The sequence below is a fragment of the Glandiceps talaboti genome, chromosome 21 (assembly GCF_964340395.1).
Source record: "Glandiceps talaboti chromosome 21, keGlaTala1.1, whole genome shotgun sequence".
In the NCBI taxonomy this organism is placed as follows: domain Eukaryota; kingdom Metazoa; phylum Hemichordata; class Enteropneusta; family Spengelidae; genus Glandiceps; species Glandiceps talaboti.
Genome location: NC_135569.1, coordinates 13,724,896 through 13,748,618, shown reverse-complemented (window position 1 = coordinate 13,748,618; position 23,723 = coordinate 13,724,896). Strand labels below are relative to the sequence as shown.

General features: G+C 34.5%; 1 protein-coding gene across 1 annotated transcript in view; it reads left to right on the top strand.

Annotated features, from left to right (window-relative positions):
- The window catches only part of LOC144451660 (kinesin-like protein KIF1A), a 112,919-nt gene that overhangs the window by 47,355 nt on the left and 41,841 nt on the right, over nucleotides 1-23,723 (top strand). The window contains exons 9-16 of the mRNA XM_078142554.1: nucleotides 912-941; nucleotides 3,213-3,370; nucleotides 4,578-4,803; nucleotides 5,468-5,623; nucleotides 6,465-6,732; nucleotides 7,247-7,481; nucleotides 8,496-8,568; nucleotides 9,105-9,213. Coding sequence (XP_077998680.1) covers nucleotides 912-941; nucleotides 3,213-3,370; nucleotides 4,578-4,803; nucleotides 5,468-5,623; nucleotides 6,465-6,732; nucleotides 7,247-7,481; nucleotides 8,496-8,568; nucleotides 9,105-9,213 — 1,255 coding nt within the window. The remainder of the gene's footprint in view (nucleotides 1-911; nucleotides 942-3,212; nucleotides 3,371-4,577; nucleotides 4,804-5,467; nucleotides 5,624-6,464; nucleotides 6,733-7,246; nucleotides 7,482-8,495; nucleotides 8,569-9,104; nucleotides 9,214-23,723) is intronic.

Below are 23,723 nucleotides of genomic sequence, written 5' to 3'. Positions count from 1 at the left end.
GGGGTTAGAGGGGAAGGGACAGAAATTAGTAAGGGAGGGGGTTAGAGGGGAAGGGTTGAAAATTAGTACGAACCTAGTTTGTCTGTTAAAGATTAATGCTTGTTAGTTTTCGTTTGAAATTACTATTTCAAAGGTATGATTGTCCCCTAAATATTAATATCCTGATAATGTGTGAGAGAACAGGTGACATCAAAATTATCTGTTTTAGAACCATAAGTTGAACATTTCCTGATCTACCCCTGGGCCATTTCTTTTTAGTTATAAAACCGTAAAGTGACTAATTTCGAAATTTTTGTTTTTCAGTTAAATCGTTTATATTCATACTAAACCTATAATTCTCAAATTTCTTGTGCAGAGGATTTTGATTAAATAAATTATGAAGGATTTTCAGTGAAGCAAAAGTTTCCCTTTGTTTGAAATTTTCTGCTAGTTCTAGACTGAAAAAAAAATCAGTGTTATTTGCACTGCACATTGCTGTCTTTTACTACTTTTACTTCAGAGTTGGAGCACAAACAGATAACAATAATGTTCAGAGTAAACAACTGTGAACAGTCTAGAAATCTTCATGACAAGTTGGATTTTGCAGTTGATTTGAAAAATAAATCATGGACAAATAAATGTTGCGAAAAACAAATTTGAACATTTTGAATGTACTGACTATGAGAAGGACTTGGCAATAGAAAATGTCCTCTTACTGTCTGTAAAAAAGTTGATAAAAAATATGTTTTGGAATTAACCTTCCAGTCTCAAATTGTCAAATTGTCAAGTTGTGTGGGGAAAATGCTATTGTATTAGAAGCACTATTTTGTAGGTTGCTCTTGGCATCATTCTCTGCTATTCTGTATGTTTTCTTGTTCTCTCTGTATGATCTTTACTACCCACTTACCACCACGTCACCCTTACAACTTTAGAGTTCTATGGACAAGATGGGAAAGGGCAGTGTAAGTCCAGGATGGTCACACTCATGGTGACTAAGTCTATTTTGTTGCAACCTATTCACTATTGACAACAATTTTTTTCAAATTTTTCAAATTTTCATCAATATTCAAATTGATTTTGACAAAGATCATTTCAAAATAGGATGATTTTGTAATTTTATCCAAATTAGAAACAAATAGAAAATTTTTTTTGGAAAATTTTAACATTTGAATTTTTAAAAAGTGGCTTTTGAATTTCAAGCGTATTTTGATCAAAATGGTTATATTATTCAATGATTTAGTAAAGTTGTCCAAAATTACAGATAACTGGAACAAAATTTGGCAGAATTTTGACAAATTTTGTTGGAAGAAAAAATTTGTTGCATTTGCAATAGTGAATATGTTGCTGTCTGTATACATGTTGTGCATGTCAATGATGTAATTGGCCATGGTTGTGTCATGCTGCCAGTGACTGTCCTCATCTACTGTTTGGTCTGTGTAGTCCGACTATAATTACACAATGATTGTATCTTTAGTGCACACACTGATAACATAAAACAATAACGGTTTGTGGGAACTCTGTGTTTAATCGAACCAAATAGTAATTTATAGTGCATGGTCGTGTCGTCCTATAATTTTGTGTGAAGCTTGATTTTTAATGTTTTAATTTATGTGTCGTAGTATTAGTACCTAACTTGTGTTAGAGTTTATAATTAATAATGTTATGAAAATGTGTGTAATTTTGTCTTTGTTTTGTGCTTTAAATATGAGTTTATGTCAACACATTGACAATATTTCTTAGTCCATTATACTGCCCTATTGGTGGACAAAATGATAACATCTCCCTTTGAAGGACAACACCATTCATTTTTATCCTCATTACATTTTTTTCACTTACACCCTATTCTTTTTCTAACACATTATGCTTTTGCTACAGTAATAATCTTACTTTTAATCTTATTTTATAACACTTTCTCAACACAATTTTATCTCATTTAATTTTTGCCATTTTTCTGCATGAAACTTTTCTTTCTTTCAGGATTCTTGCTGGCCTGAGTTTTATTTTGTAGATTTTTTGCCAATTTTTTATCTTCAAATTTTTGATTTATAAAATCCTGCATGGAAATCTTTTGTTTACTAACCCATTTATTTCAGCCAAAGTAAAGTTTGCACTAAAACTTTTTAGTTTATTTTGAATTTATTTTCTCATTTCTCCTACAGATGTTTTAAATTTACTCAACATAAAACATCTCAGACTTATGAATGGTTCTTGGTAAACACCAACATTCAATAGGTCAATGGGTTTCCATTTATACACTGTCTCTACAGATTCTCTACAGATTCCTTTGATTTAAGATCATACCAAATGAATCAGAATCACATTATGTTACTTTTTTTGGTAGAAATGGAAACTTCTTATTTTTTTACTCTGACTGAAAATGGCAATGTATTATGTGACAAAGTTTAATACAAACTTCACATGATTGTAAATTTGTGTTGATAAAAACTTGCGTGACCAAGTTATTGTTTCCACTACAATTCATCATTGTAAACCGCAGGGCCTCTTAGTGGTAACTGTACAGCTCATGCCACAGAAGGCCAAAGGCTGATTTTCAAAGCTAAGCAGCAAATAGTGCTCTAACCAGCAAGATAGAACCAAGGGGTGCCCAGAAAACAGGCATTCTGTACATTTTAAAACTGCACTCTGTCGTAGTGTAGATGCTGCTGGTGGGATAGAATATCTCTTCACCACCACAGAGAGATCTGGAGATTCACTGCCACCATTAGCACTATACTAACTCTGTCATATCTGTTAATACTGAACCTCTTGTCATTAATACATTGTCATATCCAAGTAAGTTACATCATAAGGTTCCATTTCTACCAAAAAATGATAATTAATGTTATTGTCATTCATATTTCGTATAAACAAACAATCCTTACATTTCATCATACTTATACATGTAACATTAACAATAAAACTGATATTATGTAAATGCAAATGGCATGGTGATAATTTGGATGATGTTTCACAAATTAACATCACAGTGTAACAGCATGGGAGATGAACATGAACAATTTCTCACGTGACTGACTGTAGTGTAAAAAAAAAAGACTTTGAATTTGCTCAGATTTACAAATAAGCAATTAACAATTCGGAATGTACATGAAAAGTTACATGTGATGAAGTATGTGTATGTCCAGGTCCTGTCTAGTAAATGTAAACAGAGAATACACATTGATTGTCATGGTTACAGAGTAAAGTTGAATGTTGTATCTCTTATTTCATTACAGGCAAGTAAAAGGAAAAGAAAGAGTGACTTTATTCCATACAGAGACTCGGTCTTAACATGGCTATTGAGGGAGAACCTTGGTGGCAATTCCAAGACAGCCATGATTGCAGCATTGAGTCCAGCTGATATCAACTATGATGAAACACTGAGTACACTAAGGTATCATTGAAGTTATCCATGTCCTATACATTTCCTAGAAAGTGTATCATTAAAGTTGTCCATATGTTGTCTGTTCTGGGAAGCACTTCTTGTGTATGGTCCTGCCCACACCTTTCATTTCAAGGAAAATAGTAACAGGGTAAAATATCAAGTATATAAATACATCTGTATAGTTAAAAGGTACTGAGTAAAACAGTCCTTATCAATGAATACAATCCTGACCTATCAAATTAATATTCTTTGGCAAAACTTTGAGGCAAGATATGTTGGTTAAGTACCCAATAAATACCTGTGTACTAAAATGGAACGATACACCACAAGTTCAAAGAAACAGTAAAGTCTGCATAGAAAGATCACATGCACCAAAAAGAACTCCAAATAAGCCTTTAATATATGCATGTAGTTGTCTGTGTCCAAGAGAATATGGAGATATAACTTTTACTCCAAGAAAAAATTACAATTATAGCATATAGAGCATTTCATGCGTAAGAGTCCATACCTTTAATGCTGTGAGAACTAGTAGCTCTTTGCAAAATCTAGTGTATATACATGATGATGTCATGTGTACTTCCTAAAGGATATTTTATGTAGACGCCCACACCTTTTATTCATGGGAGAATAGACAATTAAGGTGTAAAATAGAGATGTCTCTTTGTGTGCTAATCTGTTGATATCCTGTGAGGAAATCCATTTTGAAAACTTTTCAAGTGAACTTTACAAACGTGTCTTTTTTGTGAAACTTGTAATGAGTCATAACGGTCATTCAAAGTCTGTAAATTTGTATTCGCAGGGTAGTTTCCTTTCAGTAGATACAGCAGTATCAAACTTGTTGATCATGGTTGTTAAAGGGGGGGGGGGGGCACCACTCATGGAAACAAAGACATTTTTATTTAGTAAACACTGGGTTCTGAAAATGAGTCATTTCGTTATTTGACGTCACATACATATATGCACAATTGCCTCGAAATATTTAGTCAAATCTTTTTCCTTCTTCCGTGGATGTCATTACCATGGATACCCATTGTTTCATGTAAAATTTTTGATAACTCTGTTATTAATTAAAAATCCAAAATTAATACCCAATCCTCATCCAGATGGCCACTTTAAGATTTGAGTCAACTCAGTTGACTTAACTTTCTAAGTGTCAATCCCCTATTAAAGACAGTCTAATACTGATGCTTACTCATACTTATTGACTTTAATTCAGATATGCTGACAGAGCTAAACAGATTGTCTGCAAAGCCATTGTCAATGAAGATCCCAATGCCAAGATTATCCGCGAACTTAAAGAGGAGGTCAACAGGTTGAAAGAACTCTTAGTATCTGAAGGTATTGATGTAGAAGGGGTCAACATGAATGTATCGGCTAGTGAGAAAGATCAAAAGAAACCACCAATCAACAAAGGTAATGAAGACACCATTGACAGGCTAAAGGTAAGCAATATATTACTACAGAAAACAAACTAACGACAAACTAAGGTAGACATAAATTAAAACTATAATTGTAGTCAAGTAGGTGATAGTTGTGTATTGGTTATGTGGACATACATACTGTATACTGTGTAATCAAGATAGTGTAAACAGTTAATGAGGTTGAATGTGCTGCCTCTTGAGAGAAAATTGGGTATCAGAAATGCCACCCTACTGTGGGTATAATGAATATATTAGAAATACCACCCTGCTGTGGGTATAATGACCAGTGTGCCCCCTAATGATAGCAAAACTTTGTTGTTGTGAGTCAAAATGATAAAAACTGGGATTTCTTGTGAGTCACCACATGGTAAGAGATAGGGGAACACCAAATTTGGCGTGTCAAATTGGCTTAGAGGGTACACTGGTAATGACAATCAGAATTGCCACCCTGTTGTGAATATATTAGAAATGCCACCCTGCTGTGGGTATAATAAATATCAGTAATGCCACCCAACTATGAGTGTAATGGTGATCAGAAACACAACTCTATTGTGAGTCTGATTACCGGTACATCAAGGTCCACTGATAGCTAAGAGATAGAAATGATAGTTCGTATTACTTTTACACCAGGTTTTATAATCAAAAAGTATAATTATTGTTATTGGACGTTTTATTAAAATCTTAGGAATCAGAAAAACTGATAGCTGAACTCAACAAAACATGGGAAGAGAAGCTGAGAGAAACTGAAGCCATACGACTACAGAGAGAAGAGATGTTAGCAGAGATGGGTATAGCTGTCAGAGAAGATGGTGGTACGCTTGGAGTATTCTCTCCTAAGAAGGTAAGGTTTAAAGAAAAGATGTGCTCCGGAATATTACGAAGTGATGTTGATTTGTGTAGGTTTATGGTCCTTAAATGGTTACTATTGTGATATGTAGAAGGCCAAGTTTAATACATAGAGCTATTCATTGAGCAATTCATCGCATGCAACACATCTAGCAACCATGACTTGAGTGTGTACATGGGGCAATTCATTATACAACACGAGAACCAACTTGCAACAAATTGCAGAAAATCTGACATGATGAATTTCTTGCAATGGACCTGGTGACATCGCAAGCCCAAGCAATTATGTACATACATGATGCAATTACATTGTAATTGTATGTGATGAATTGCTTAGTACGTTGCTCACCAAATTGCCTCATTGCCCTTATACATGTATATGTATTAACTAGAACTCTTATTAGAAGTTTGTCTGTGAAAGATGTTGAAATGTTATGCAACAAATTTAGGATGTCGATAAATTTCAAAATATCACAGTCTTGGTTTCCAGCCGTTTTTTGGGTATATTTAATCATCGTTTGATGTAGGTAAAATTTATATTAAATTCCCATGCTGCAAAGTCTTGGTTTCCAAGCATCTCCTTGTATATTCAACCACATCCTCTAGTAAAATTTATATGAATTCATTATCGGCTTTTGCTTTTGAATTAAGGTGAAGATATTAAAAATGGGAATCATGATATCTCCACTCCCCCCCCCCCCCCCATTACTTACATTTACATTAGGATAAGACTCTTAATGAAAACTTAAATTTCTTGAGATTATCCCCCTCTCCTTAGAGTTTTAACCCTTATGTAAAACATTTCCTGAGCTTCAAATTCTTGTTGTGTTTTCTAGACACCACATTTAGTGAATCTAAATGAGGATCCATTGATGTCAGAATGTTTGTTATATTACATCAAAGAAGGTCTCACTAGACTTGGTAACGTTAGGTCATCTAGTACATGTAAAGAAGCTCAAGATATTGTACTTAGTGGATTCCATATCCAGGATCAACATTGTATGTTTGAAAACATAGACAGTCAAGTCAGCATTATTCCATTCAAGGACAGTATGATATATGTCAATGGTAAAGAAGTTACAGAACCGTACGTCTTGAAAACAGGTAAGAAGGTTTTTTTTTTTTTGCCTTCCTTGGGGGAAGATTTTGTGCACGTGGTTATGTTGTCTGTCTGTCTGTCTGTCTGTCTGTCTGTCTGTCTGTGTTGTGCCTCTCTCTGCCAAGCATGTCTGTCACTGTGCCTGCCTACCTGCCAACCTGTCTGTCTGTCCCTCTGTCAGCCTGTCTTTGTGTCGTGTTTGTCTGTCTCTCTGTATATCTCTCTCTCTGTTCACCGTCTGTCGGCCTGTCTGTCTGTCTCTGTCTGTCTGTCTGTCTGTCTGTCTGTCTGTCTGTCTGTCTGTCTGTGCTAGCCCGACAGTTTGTCTGTCTGTAGTCCACCAGTGTTTGTATGAGGGCTGACTGATGGACTGTCTCCATCCATCTGTCCATACATGATGTCATTTACTCATTTCAAACAATATTTGGTACACATGGAGTGGCAGTCATGATGTTGACCAAGAGATTGAATGATACCTTCAGATACCTTATCGTCATTTATCATTTTCCTCACAACTAGGTTCCAGAGTCATACTTGGCAAGAACCATGTGTTCAGATTCACTCATCCTGAACAAGCTAGACAAGAGAGAGAGAAACCACAACAGAATGAAACAGAGAACGAGAATGAGAATGAAAGCGGTGGTGGTGGCGGCGGCGACACACCGAATGCTGGTGAACCTGTAGACTGGAGCTTTGCACAAAATGAACTCTTACAGAAACAAGGCATTGATATTAAACAAGAAATGGAAAAAAGGTATGTGAAAATTTTTCACTTCATTTCTGACGCAATGAATTAAGTCTTTGATCCAAGATTCATACAAATTTACAGAACAAAACAAACGTTATTTCATGGTGGTGGTTGTGTTAGTGAATGAAAACGAAAATTGAATCAAGCTTCTGTTCAGATGCAGTGAACCACTTGATTAGTCGACCCGGCTCAGCTATTTCCCACATTTACATTGTACAGTAAAAACCCATGTTTTCTTTTGAGCCAAACCATAAACTCTTTCACTTCATTCGTTCTCGACCCTATCAGTAAAGGAATTAATTGTCTTTGAACCAAGATTCATACAGAGTGATTCTAGAGAATCGTAAAAAAAAATAAGTTCACTGTTGTTGTTGTTGTTGTTGTTGTTGTTGTTGTTTATTGTGTACAAAAACCTGAATCAAGTCTTGTTTTGTTAAAAAGATATTAAAGTAAGGTTACCCAGTGTTTATTCATGTCATTCCATTTAATTCAGTATAATAACTTTATTGTCCTCATTCGAAATGTCTCTTCAGCTGCTTCACCCCAAAGAGACAAAAAGACAATTGACAACGCAGAAATGTTCACAACTGATGACTAAAACACTGATATACATGTACAAGAGGAAAATGAAAAATGAAATGTAAATGACACGAAAAATCTAGCACTATCGGACGTTGATACATCATTAAACTCTTAAATACCAGGAGATTATGGACCTGAGTTAATGTTCTTGTGGACTTGTGACATTGTGTAACATGTAACTGAAGGCAATAGTTGTAACTAAAAATGCCCTGCAACTTCACACTTATAAGGAGTTGAAACCAAGTTGTTTAGTCTTGACCCATAAAGTGTTTTTTTCCCTGAAAAGAAAACAGATCACAGGGAGTATATGTAGATTATTAGCAATCTTCCCTGTATTGACTGTTCTGTGGTTTGTATGGTGTTATATTGCATGTACATGTGACTGTAAATGTGTTTTCACAATGTAATGTTGGAACATGAATGTATACAATCCTGTAGACTTCTTGCCATGGAAATGCAGTATAAGAAGGAAAAGGAAGAAGCTGAACAATTATTAGAAGAACAGAGACTGGTGAGTCATATCTCATCTGGGTATCATTGTCAGAGGGAGAAGGGGAGGGGGAGAGGAGGTACAACTGCTGAGATCAGACCGTTGACGAACGGAAAGAAATGAAACATGTTTAACCAAGTGTGCATGTGGTATATAATGGATGATACTCCCCTATATTTGTCTTCGTTCAGCCAAGGAAAATACTAGTAACCTAATGTGCTTTGTCACTACGAGTCAGTAGACGAGTAGTGACAACCCTTAGGTCATGAGTATTTTCTGGCTGAATGAAGAAAAATATTAGAGAATAACATAATCATACCAGTGCTAGTAATATCAAAAAAAAAATCTGGGAAAGTAATGGCAATTTTGAACATTTTGACTCATATTTCGAACACAGCAGAACCAGTGACGTAGACACATATTGTCGTGACACAGATTGTCGTGACACAGATGCGCGATTTCGTGATGTAGAACAACCAGAGTATATATTCCATATTTTTTGTTCAACTTGGCTTGTGCATGTTATAATCAATGCATGATATCTTCTATGTTAACAGGACTATGAAAGTAAACTGCAGGCTTTACAAAAACAAGTTGAAATGCACAGTCTCCTGTCCGGCAACAACACTCCAGAAGGTCTAAGTAGTGATGAAGATAACTTAGAAAGTAAGTTGTACACGATTGTATTTCTTACGATAACGTTTTGGTACGTGTATACCTTTTCCTGCATTGTACTGTCTATTTTATTTTGTGTGAGCTGCTACATTGTAGTGGTGTCAGAGAGTTTCAAAAAGAGATAACAAAAACCTCATCCAGGCTCACGTGGGCTAAGTGCAATAAGTAAACCTCCCCACAGAGAATGGAGTGGTCCAGTTTTGGTGCCAGAAAGGCTAGTTCCATTTGTGGAAACAGGGGGTTTCAAGTTGATTTTCTATCAGTACTATATTCAAACCCAGAGGTGATGGGTAAATTGTAGAACAGTATCTGTTCCGTTGTTTGTAGATAGTTAGATCTTGTACAAATTATTGAGAAGTGTGTGCTACATATATGCATAATGATGGTTGCAAGACCACCCGGTGGTGGTAAAATATTTGCATATTGATGGTTACAAAACCACCTGGTGGTGGTAACATATTTGCATATTGATGGTTGCAAAACCACCTGGTTTATCCCTAGACATGGTGTTTCCTTTCTGTGTTAGTGGATGATTCCATTTTCTGCTTGGGGTTTGAGAACACAAATTTAAAACTGCCAGCTTATTATAATGTGATACAGTATTTATTTATAAAACTGTACTTGTGAAAATATTAAAATCAACCATAGTATCCTCTCATGTATGCTTGATATGTACTTGAGGCAATATTTTTTAACATTAAGTATTTTTTCAAAGCCAAGAAGCTTGTAATGTCACGAAACAACGAAATGCTTTTACAGTATTAAACTTATCTAAGGTACGGTCACAGTGTTTCGATAAAACGCCATGTGAATTTATTATGACGAATATTTGATGTGGCCTCTTTTGTATGTTAGCCACCTCATCACAGTTTTTTTTTTAAACGCTTTAAAGAATAGTTATTAAAAACCCAGGTTGTTATATTTTATGTCCCAAACCTCAGGTTCCTATGACAACATAGATATGATATTTGACTGATCTAACGTTAAGTACAGACCAAATCCTAGTTCAATTACATTTTGTAGAAGGTAGTGGTAGGAATGTACAGACCAATCAGATAATTTTGTGTATGTAAGAACACCTGGTAGTGTAGCTTGCATAGCCAATAAGCTACCACAATTAGACTACTTACCATCAGGGTCACCTGGTAGGATAGAGTGTACAGCCAATTATAAGCCAGTGATGTTTGATAGACATCTTATATTGTGGTCTTGGTAGTTTAGAATCTAACAACCAATGGAAAACTATAAGAATTTGAATACTTATGCAAAGGTCACCTGGTAGTTTAGAGTATAATAGCCAATCAAAGCCAGAAGAATTTGAATACTTAATATGCAAAGGACACCTGGTAGTTCAGAGTCCAACAACCAATGGAAAGCTAGTGGAATTTGAATACTCATAGGTCACCTGGTAGTTTTAAAGCCCAACAACCAATAGAAAGCTAGTAAACAGATCATGATATTTGGTAATATCCACCTGGTAGCCCAGATCTAGAGACAGGGAGTTTAACCAAAAGAAAGTGAAAAAAAACTAATACTAATTAGGTAAACTGACTTAGTCAAACAGTCAAGCAAGTTTGTAAGATTGACTTTCGACCAATCAAATCAGAGGTAGAAATTTTTACACCTGGTGATCTAACTACCAATCAGTAAACTCTTAATAACAAACTCATCTTTGGGGGAGATAGCTGTAGAGAAAGGTAGGCCTGAATATAACCTTAGGTATGATTGGCTAATATCGAAATAACAGGGAAAATGAACTAATATACTAGCCAATCAAAGCAGGTTTTACCAATACAGAGTATCACATTCCCACCTACTAATTCCATAAAACTATTGACAACATACACTAGCCACATTCCCATACTATTTTAATATATTTATTAAAAACATATTTATTAATTATTTGAATGAAAATCTTCCAAAAAACTGTCACATTGCAAAGAAAATGTGCCAAAGTTTGTAAAATAATTGTACTCGGATATAACTTTTTATTACTAAATTTAGGTCTTTATAGGGTTTTGTATAACTTTTAGCAGTCTAAGTAGTGTAACACAAGTATTGACTAATCGTACAGGGTATCTTTATACTACCTATGTAGACAAATTTTAGATTCTAATATCATTAATTTTTGCAATATCGTGAATTCCTTCTTTTAACAAGTTTTTCGCTGAGCACCTGTGAAAATTTATAACAGTTGTGTGCCTTTTGAAAATATCTTGTGATTATGCAAGTTTGTAAAACAGTTGCCCTAGAAACCAAATATTTGCCAAAAAACCCCCCTTTTTATTTGAGATGATACCAATTTTGTTTTGTCAATTGTCCACAAGTGCCTTGAAATATGCTGCAATTATTAATAAGTAACAAGATGACATCATCTTTTTTGTTGGCACTGTGGCTGAATTTGGTTTAAAAATCATATAATTAGGACTCTAACGGTGCTGAATAATCATAAAAAAAAGTTGTTTCATAGAAGAAAAAAATATTAAAAAGGATATATTACATCATACAGTAGTTGCCTTACACACTGGATTGTATATATTTGCTTACAAGTGTCCAACAAGTCCGGTCAAAATGACAGAAAGTATTAGCATATTCATAAATCAGATGGCAAGCAGCCAATCAGCTTTGAGCTTCTGTGACAGTAATATGCAAATCTTGCCCAGCTTGTTGGACCACTGAGATATGAGAATTGTATCATGTAAATAATTATACATCTTTTAAACTTTCCTTTCTTGGAGTAAAAACTATTTTGTGGGATTTTAAACTGGACTTTTTATGTTTTAAAACTTTGTACTTTATGGAGTGTAAAGATGTTAGATGTTTGTATGAGGATGTTGGTTTTGACATAGTTTTTGAGCTTATAATGAACCCTCTGCTTTACTATGTAATATTTATAAGCAAACTGAATGTCAAGTGTGATATTTATTGCCTATATGAAGCTTAGCGCCACCTTGCGTTAGATAAATATATTCACTAGAAATCTGAAAAATGATGTTTTCAAATTAAAGTCTAACTTTCTGATATTCAAACTTTTCGTCACACAGAATCTGGCCTGGTTTGAATGTGTACATGTTGACCAAATCTCTTTGTTCTTTATCATTGTTCTTTAATCTTGTTGTAAAGTTTTGTATCTGTTAAAACTTCCTCTTGTTTGCAGTGTATGCCCCATGTTAATTTGTCTGTGCATGTTGTAAACCTGGATATGCAGTCATGATCTATCTACCTATATCATATATGACACCTCGTATGCCCATGACTTGTGTAGTTAGTCCATAGGATTATTAAAATAATGCGATAGTACATATAACAGCTTCCGGAAAATTTTCGGAAATTCTATTCCACTTTGGAAAGGTATCTTTTTTTGATTGATAAAGGGTTAATAGATATGCTGCTCACTGTAGACATATCAAATCATGACATAAACTTGCATTTGACACTTTCATTTTCAAAATTAACCCATGTAAAAAGTTGCCATTTGGCCAAAAAATTGCCCAATTTCTTGGTATTTGCCAAAATATTGGCCAATATTTTGAGACTTCCCAAAATATTGGCCAATATTTTGAGACTTCCCAAAATATTGGCCAATATTTTGTGAGTTTACCAATATATTGGCCAATATTTTTGGAGTCTGCCAATATGTTGTCCAATATATTTTCAGCTCTCAATATATTTTCCCCTATAAATGTATCATTGGCCAATATATTGGTTCCTTTTTAGCACAACTGAACTGATAAGGTTCAATAGTGCTATAAGCATGGCAAACTGTCTGTCAGTCTGTCTGTGTGTGTGTGTGTGTGTGTGTGTGTGTGTGTGTGTGTGTGTGTGTGTGTGTGTGTGTGTAAACAACTTAAAATCAAAAACCGCTGGGACTGATTGCTTTGATATTTGGTGGTCATGTTACTTCTGGTGTCTAGTTGGGAAACTGTTCAAATGAAAATGATTGCATCAGAAATGTGATTTTGGGTCAAAAAAATGGGATTTTTGGTAAAAATATTTAAACTCTGGGTAGATTGGCCTGAAATTTGGTGGGAACAGTTTTGAAGGCTAGTAAATTCAGATTTGTTCATGACATGATGATTCAAAAGACATGATGATGCAAATTATATTGTCAGTTATATGCAAAGTAGTTGTAAATGTGAATTTTGGTCAAAAATTTATATCTCAAAAAGTACATGGTCAGTGAGACTGAAACTTGGTGAGATGTTTCTAAAAGTGTTATTCTGCAGATTTTCTTAAAATATTTTGACACAATTGGCCCTAGCAACCATTACCACGCCCTTAACAACAACCAGATGGCAGTATATTTTGGTCAAATAACAACATCTTCAGGTAGGCAAGTGAGTAAACATTCAGCAACAAGACCATGCCCATAGTAACAGCCAAATGATTGCATACATTGCAAAGATAATATCGAGAATTCATAGAAAAGTGAAGAAAAACATTTTATAATGTATGCAAGTATGTCTAGCAACATGACTACGCCCATAGCAACAGCCAAATGATTGCTTACATTGCAAAGATAGCAACATGGTTGGATAGGCAACCGGATAGTCATCCAGCAAATGAACACCTATTGTTAACATGGACCTGGGCATGTGGATAAACATTTATAAAAACTGTACAGTTGTGCTACAGTGCCATTTGCAGTATTTTTAGGAATTATTCCCTTATTTTTTAAAATCAAATTTTCCATCCCATAATGTTTAATACCAAATGTTGCATCAAATGTAAACATTGTGAAATATTTTACTTTTATACACTCTCCATCATTTCCCCTATCTACACCTTGTTATTGCCAATTTACTTTAAAATATTTGAACATTAATTTTAAATGAGCCTAGTTGCTGTGCTAGGTTACACATTATGGACCAGGACAAAATAAATGACCACTTTCAAACTAGTATAATAACAGTGACAATATTGGGAGAGCTATCGTAGATGGGAAATACAGCTGAAAGTAATCCTTTCTTGTTTATTTACTATCAAAAATTCTATGTTCCCCACTTCCTAGTTGCTGCAGTGTTGGAAGCTTCCTCAACAAAATTTCCACCATGAACTCTTGCTTTGACATTAATATTTATTTATTTATTTATTTATTTATTTATTTTGGGTGGGTGGGGGGGGGGGGGGGGGGGGGTTGGGTTGCAAAACTTCATTGCTCTGAGCAGATCAATCGAATGAGTGTTTGTGATTGACCTATTGAACTTTCTTGTAACAATAACAATGACCATCACATATATACAAGGTATACTGAATATAAAAAGAAAAAGTGTTTGATACAAAGCACAAAAATTCTTGAAACATTCTCAAGAACTACAGTTCTTTTTGTAACCATGGTGAAGAGTTAACAATGAGAAATGGCACACACACATACACCTGTTGAAAAAAGACCATGATGCATAAATGTAATATTGAAACATCTAACTTTTACTTCATAAATTTATCTTTATCTCAGCCCCTTCCCAAGACAAAGTTTCTATTTTGAAATTTCCCTCCCAAACAGAATTACCTTTCACCCCACAAATCATAAACACCAGTTTTTTTCCAAAAAATGTACTAAAGCATTTTTCCAGTTAGTTTTTATGATCTTTCCCACACATAGTTCATCATATACTGTCACAATCCATTCACCCTCCATAAGGCAGTCATTACAGATTTAACCTGAAAAACAAAGAAAAGAGCTTGCATTAAAACTTGCATTATGTAACTGAATATAGACATAACTGACCTATATAAAGAGGATTATGGCTAATCTATGCAAATGCGGGAAATTCAAACTGCTGTACAGAGCACTAGCTTCTGGGTCTTGTTTTCAGCATTTTTTCTGTGCTTCGAGAAACACACAGGTCATGTATCATGTACAAATTGTTTGTGCATGTCAATGAAAAGTTTATAGATTTCATCACAAAATAACACAGATGTTATTACTGATTACTGAGGCAAAGAATACATTTTCATTCAACCCTGTGAGATGCTTTGGATTGGTACAAACATACAATTTATAAATGGCTCCAATTATATCCATATGATGATTGAAGGCTTTTTGGAAAAAAATCTTCATTCTCATTATGTTAATTGAACATTTTTTGCAGTAAGGTTTTCTTCTCAACACTGTGTTTCTGATAGGTGGGACACAATCAAGGGGTCTAGCTAAAGTCATCTCCACACCTTGATGATATAAATAACAGCTGATCAGAGAAGGTAGTTGACAGCTAGTAATACAGAGAACAGTGGCTTTAGTGGTCTGAGGTAAAAATAACCACAACGGATCAACCAAAATGTGTGAATGACAATGTCTACACACTCATCAAACTCACAATTACCATACATGTATATACAGTAGTGAGATTATATACCATCATGACTGAGCATAGAACCTAGATAGACATCCCATCGTAGAGACTGAATAACTGAAAAAGGCATTGCAGATACAAGAACCTTTCTCTTGACATGCTTCAAGGGAAATGTTCCAAGCTATAGTTGCCTTTTTGTGAGAAATCAATTTGAAACTAAGTATAAGAGGTATCACCAGTTTGAACTTGGAATACACTATGTGGGCTAAAATACAACCACAGACGGTACAGCTAGGGGTCACATCACATCACTAGTAGTGATATGAATCATACTTCACAAAGCACAGACAAAAGAAACAGTTCACACCATATACACAGAATAAGAAAAGATATGCATAGAATTGCAAAACGGTTGCTACACAAACACTAAGATGTAATCCTCAGTAAGAACACAAACATTATAATCATGTATGTTAATGTACATATCCTAGAGGTCATGGGTTATTGAATAGATTACCATACATTACTCAACCCACAAAATAGCTCTAAGGAAAATTTCAACTTTTCCTAGACACATCGGGCTAGCCCTTACTGGCAACCTTTGGTAGCCATCATAGTGAGAAAAATAGCCTGAGGGGTCTAGCATATATTTTATGGACAAAGGTGATCCACTGCCTATGCTAGAAGTTTCAGTTTTTACCGGTAAAAATGGGTTGGGGTCATCCTTGGAGTAATTAATTACTCCAAGGATGGATGTAAAATTTCTATTGACAATAACATTCACAACAACAGAAATCAACTTTCCAAAATGATAGAGCTACACTTACCACAATCTCGGAACTTTCACTTCCACTCTGTATCAAAGTGACATTTCCACTAGGGCATAAGTTTTCCTTCTTTCCATTGACGTGCAATACAATGGTAAAATTGCCATCTAAGCATTTGAAGACTAGAACATGACGCGACGGTTTTCGATCAAGCACTAGTATGCTGCTTTTGCAGATTATGACATGTAGACTGTGATAATCTCAGGATATTTTATCATGATTACGTAACACTGTCAGGTTGTTAAATCATATTTCGAAAATGCTCATTTGCATACTATTTACATATTTTGTACTATGTTGGCCATGTTTTATACCCAATGACAGTGTGCTAATTATTTCCAAATGTAGCATTCATGCCATTTGTTAACAAAGCATTCAGCACAGATTGTTTCTTGTCCGTGACAAAATGCACAATTTTTTTAATTGATTTGAAAACAACATTTAGGGAATGTCCGGTAACTATAGCCATAAAATATACTTTTCAACTCTATACACATATCTGAGTAAGAAAAAATTTCAATGGTGCACCCATGAAATATTAAATATGTCAGAAATGACGTGACTTGCTTCACTTACAGATACATTTATATGATCATGCAAGAGAGACAACATCTACTGGCCAAGACAACTTGAGGTAGAAATTTTAGGGGTACGGTTTGTGACACACAGATCGAACCACAGACATGCAGCACATGTGTTCCTTGTCTGTGACAGAACATACTTGTATTGAAGCCAAGCTGCAAGGTGACCGTTACAATGTTGTGTTATCATTGTGAGTGCAAAAGTAAAGTACATACAAACATTGCTACAATCTGAATACAAGGGTGACTGTCACTCTTTTGTGATGTTGATAAATTTCAACAAAGAACAAGAGTTTAGGGATATCCCAGGTAGTGGGTTATACTTCCATGATTTTTCCAAGCAAATCGATAGTTATTTAGTTTACCATTCACCAACAGCTATTCAGATTGTCAGTAGATTTCAGCAAATTGCCAATATTTTTGTGATGTTGACTAAATGTTTCCTCATAGTACCAGATACATGGTCAAAATATTCATCTTTCAATTAGCGCCATCAGAATCAAAATAAATCCTCTCTGTTTTAAGGACAAATGAAAATTTTTTGTCATCAAAGTTTTTGTCATCAAAGTGATATTCACTGGTAACAGGTAAATGTTACCACTATCACTGATCACAGGCAAACCCTTCCCTAAGTTCCGATGCAAAATGTTTAGTAGTTCTCCAACCCCAATCCTGAGAATTTATCCAGAGATATTACATATAGGACGTCACAATCACAATGTGTATAAACTCTGTACATTATTAGAAGAAACTGTCAACATTCAAATAAATTAGTTTTGTAAACATGTCTGCATGTCTGAGATACCTTTAAGATTTAAACTATTCACACAAGATGGTCCACATACGGCAAGCCGTTATAGTTGAACATGGAGCATAAGCTTGTGGCCATCTTGAACATGGACTCATTGGCGTAGTAGCTATCTTTTAAAATGAGCTGTAAAAATGTCAAGTCTAGAGCTTTACTGGGATTAAAAACACACAACAGTGCAGTGCCTGGCTTTGAAAGGGAGCTATTAGTTGTGTTTGAAGAGTAAAACTGCAATTAAGTAATGAGTTTAAAATATAATGAATAAAGAGGTATGTAATGGTACTCAAAGTACCTACATGTAAAACATTAAACTGAGACACAGTCCCTCCACCCACCTGGAGGGACTGGGTGTGACATGCTGAGACCATGAACTGAGTCTCAGTTTGCCAAAAATAGCCATCTGAGACCAGTCTCGGTTTGCCATGAACTTCAGTCCCAGATTAAAAAAAAGTCTATCTGAGAATAGTTTCAGTTCACAAAAATTCATGATGTCACACTACTTGTATACTATTGAGACTGAAAATTTACCAAAGATTGTAATGACAACAAACATTACAAGTAACATAGATGCATCCCTAATACATCATAAGGGTCTATGAATACATCCATGCTAGAAACAAAACAAAGGCTTAGTAAACTACACATACAGATCACATGATAACTACACAAAAGAAAGAGTTGACACCATATACACAAAAGATATGTATGGAAGGCAACATTGATTACAATACAAACACAAACAAGTATCGAAATCCTAAGAACATATTAAACACTCTAACCATGGAAGTTTTTTTTGCCATTTGAGACTGGCAAACTGAGACTAGTCTCAGATGGCTATTTTTTTGCAACTGGGACTCTCAGTTCATGGTCTCAGTTTGACATTTTAAGTACCCTTACATACCTCGACTAAAACATGTTACAAGTAGTAAATTTTGTAACTGTGGGGACAAAATGGTAAAATTGTTTAAAGGAAACCAATATATTGACCAAATACATTCATTTAGGAAAAATATATTGGGCAGTTTATTTGAGAGCTGAAAATATATTGGCCAATATATTGGCAAACTCACAAATTATTGGCCAATATTTTGGGAAGTCTCAAAATATTGGCCAATATTTTGGGAAGTCTCAAAATATTGGCCAATATTTTGGCAAATACCAAAAAATTGGGCAATTTTTTGGCCAAATGGCAACTTTTTACATGGGTTAATCTTGAAAATGAAAGTGTCAAATGCAAGTTTATGTCATGATTTGATATGTCTACAGTGAGCAGCATATCTATTGACCCTTTATCAATCACAAAAAGAGACCTTTCCAAAGTGGAATAGAATTTCCGAAAGTTTCCCGGAAGCTGTTATATTTGTCTCGTCTTAAAGGTCCTTGGCTGATCAGGATTAAGATATGAGTGAGAAAAAAACAGCTCCATACAGGCATTGTCAAAATTCTAGCGGCCATATGGATGACGATTGGGTATTTATTTTAGATTTTTAATGTCTAAAACAATTTGAAAACAATTTTATCATGGCTTCCTACTTGAAAAGTAAATGTCAAATAACATATGCCAAGTGTTTGTTGTAAATCAATAAATTGCAAAAAGCTAAAAAGTGTGTAAAAAAAGTTTGTTAATGTATATACAGTTAAACAAACATTTTATACATTTATTAATTTTTTTTTACAAGTTTCAAGTTTATTTTTCAAGTAAGGAAGCCATGATAAAATTGTTTTATAAATAAAAAATCCCAAACAAATACCCAATCCTCAACCGTATGGGAACTCTAAAGATCCCCTTGTCTGATCAAGATTAAGGTTTTAGTGAAAAAAAATCGGTCCATTACAGGCATTGTCAATATTAAACTATGGACTGTAAATTATGGTATAAGACTTATGTTGCAGTACAATGTAATATCCGTTAAACCAAGTACATATGTGAGGTACCAGTACAATTAAATGACAGAACGAGTTAAGAACTATGGATTTTAATCATAAGTTTGATGACTAATTCAGACTAACATTAATATTCATCACAATCTGTACACTTTAATCAAGTCAGATTCTGTGTGAAGGACAGCTAACATAGTATGATTTCCCCAAAAAATCTATGGACTGTGAATGTAAAAAAAAAATTCAGTGACTTCTATTACCTTGCAATTCTGTTGTCTACAATCGTAAAATTTTATCTGTAGTTATGTACATTCAATAGAAAACTAGTAATAGATAGCTTTTCATGTCATTCATTTTTACAACGTGAGCAGGCGTTTTTTTTTTTAAAAAGTGAACCATCATATTAAAATCATAAATACAAGTTATACCATATTGCAACTTTGTCACTTTGGATCTATGTGCAAATATACCACAAAACGATGGAAAAACTTTGTCGTTATTTTCAGTTTTGAAGTTCAAAGAAGTTATTTTATAGAAATCATTTTGTTTTGTTCTTTGGGAGTTTTAATCGTGGAATCACTGCCATTGTTTCAAGGAAAAAAACTCAAGTGGTTTTAACATTTTTTTATTTACTATAGTACAAATCTTTACTTTTCCGTTTCAAAGTTAATTTTTATTTATTTTTTATCATTAATCCTTCCACACAGTGGAGTATCACCTCATTTATTTGTTAAATTAATTTTACTGATTAACTTTTCATTATATCTTCAAAATTATTAAATTTCATATCTTGCCACCATTCTCAAAAACTTTCCATGAAATGTATTATTTTTTAAAACAACTTACTGAAATATAGATGTGAAATGGTCATATAAATTCGAGGCTCATAGTACAGAAACAGTATATAATACTTGTCCAGATAATCAAGGGTTGGGTGTTCGTAATATTAAATCAGTAGCATGACAAATTTGTTAAACAATGGTTGTTCAGAATATCAAGGGTTGGGTGTTCATATTATCAAAACAGTACAGTGACAATTCATTTTAGTATTAGATTTGTCCAGATTATCAAGGGTTAGATGTTCCTAATATCTAGTAAAAGTGACAAAATGAATCAAACATTTCTTCAAATTATCTGGAAAGTGTTTGGTGTTCGTAATATCACATCAGTACAGCAACAAAACTGTCCAATGTGTCAAGTACAGAATGCTAAATTTGTCCAGATTATAAAGGTGTGACTGAATGTTTACATTGTCAAACCTGAGTAGCAATGGTTAACAGAAATTTTGTTTATCAAGGGTTACATGTCATGATAATTAAAAGAAGTGACTGTTCATAATATCAAACCGTACCAGCAACTCGTCATCTCAAGTATTTCAACCCCAGTCGTATTACACTAGAATTGTTCTTATTATCAAGGGTTGGATATTCATAAGATCAAACCAATGTACAAAATGTAGACATTCCTGTGAAATGTTGAAAATAATAGTAACCTTTTTTTACAAAGCATGTTTGTAAATATTATACTTAAAATCGAGATATCTGAGTCATTATTGCATACCTGCGTGTAGCGTTACATTTGTATAAATTTACAGAAAAAAATAAGAAACGATGCAAATGGGGTTATTTTAGCATTTTATTCACAGGACATGATGTTTTACACACACACACACACACACACACACACACACAGACACACACACACACACAGACAGACAGACAGAATAGATAATTAGGTGTCTCACACAGTGGGATGTAGAATTAAACAAGTTAATATGTTATTTATCAGTTTGAAAGTAAACAATTGAACCCATTAAAGTCATCAAGTCAATGTGTAATCATTTCAGCAACATTCGTTTCAACTGCACTGTAAAAGAATAGCAGTGTTTATCACTTTTCAGTGTGATTAGGTACAATATTCTGCTGTGTGTGGTGCCTCTGTTATTGTAAACATGCAGCATTGTATAAAATACATCGTGTCTAGTGGAATGATGTGCCAAAGTAACCCTGTTTGTTCTATTTAAGAAAGAACCAGAGATGAAGATTAGATAAATTTACCTGACCTATGTGTTACTTTTTATAATGTGTATTTTTCTATTAGATTGATAGACTGTATTGATGTTTTTGTTTTGTCATCAACCCAAATCTAGTGCATATCAGAATTTGTTGAAATGACCAACTTTTAGTCCTATCACCCCCACTGTTAGGATATTTTTGGATGATTCCTATTGTTTTCAGTAGAGTGGGTGTCACCATTATCATAACAAAGGGTAGATAATTTGAGTAGAGGATAGGAGTAATCATAGACAATCTCAGATTAATCTTACATTTCCTGACTATTCATGTACATTTGTATGTTTTGCTGTATAGCAGCTCATTTTGTATTCATGCATTTTTGATGATTAATTAATGTCCATATTTCTGAAATCCGGCTTTGGAAGAATGATGATATTGCCCCTCAAAATGTTGGGCCGCAGCACTAACCTTAATATTATGTCTTGCTACATACAAATTACAATGACATCACTGCTTTGTTGCCATATTGCTGTGACATCACTAGTTTATGTCCCCACAATACAGTGACATCACCAGTGTGTTGCCACATTTGGATGACATCACTGACTAGTTTATTACTCACAATAAAATGACTGATGTTTTGCCACAAAGCTATGACATCACTAGTTTGTGTGCCCACTATACAATGACATCACTAGTTTGTATGTTCCATTGATATCATGATGCAAATATTTATTGAGGATATAACTTTCTGATTCCTAGATATAATGCAATGACATCACTAGTTTGTGTGCCCACTATACAATGACATCACTAGTTTGTGTGCCGTGCCCACTATACAATGACATCACTAGTTTGCGTGTTCCAATGACATCATGATGCAACTATTTATTGACTTCCTAACTTTCTGCTACCTAGATATAATACAATGACATCACTAGTTTGTGTACCCACTATACAATGACATCACTAGTTTGTGTACCCACTATACAATGACATCACTAGTTTGTATGTTCCATTGACATCATGATGCAACTATTTATTGAGGACATAACTTTCTGATTCCTAGATATAATACAATGACATCACTAGTTTGTGTGCCATGCCCACTATACAATGACATCACTAGTTTGTGTGCCATGCCCACTATACAATGACATCACTAGTTTGTGTGCCATGCCCACTATACAATGACATCACTAGTTTGTGTGCCATGCCCACTATACAATGACATCACTAGTTTGTGTGTTATGCCCACTATACAATGACATCATTAGTTTGTGTGCCATGCCCACTATACAATGACATCACTAGTTTGTGTGTTATGCCCACTATACAATGACATCACTAGTTTGTGTGTTATGCCCACTATACAATGACATCATTAGTTTGTGTGCCATGCCCACTATACAATGACATCACTAGTTTGTGTGTTATGCCCACTATACAATGACATCACTAGTTTGTGTGCCATGCCCACTATACAATGACATCACTAGTTTGTGTGCCATGCCCACTATACAATGACATCACTAGTTTGTGTGCCATGCCCACTATACAATGACATCACTAGTTTGTGTGTTATGCCCACTATACAATGACATCACTAGTTTGTGTGCCATGCCCACTATACAATGACATCACTAGTTTGTGTGTTATACCCACTATACAATGACATCACTAGTTTGTGTGTTATGCCCACTATACAATGACATCACTAGTTTGTGTGTTATACCCACTATACAATGACATCACTAGTTTGTGTTATACCCACTATACAATGACATCACTAGTTTGTGTGTTATACCCACTATACAATGACATCACTAGTTTGTGTGTTATACCCACTATACAATGACATCACTAGTTTGTGTGTTATACCCACTATACAATGACATCACTAGTTTGTGTGTTATGCCCACTATACAATGACATCACTAGTTTGTGTGTTATTCCCACTATACAATGACATCACTAGTTTGTGTGTTATACCCACTATACAATGACATCACTAGTTTGTGTGTTATACCCACTATACAATGACATCACTAGTTTGTGTGTTATACCCACTATACAATGACATCACTAGTTTCTGC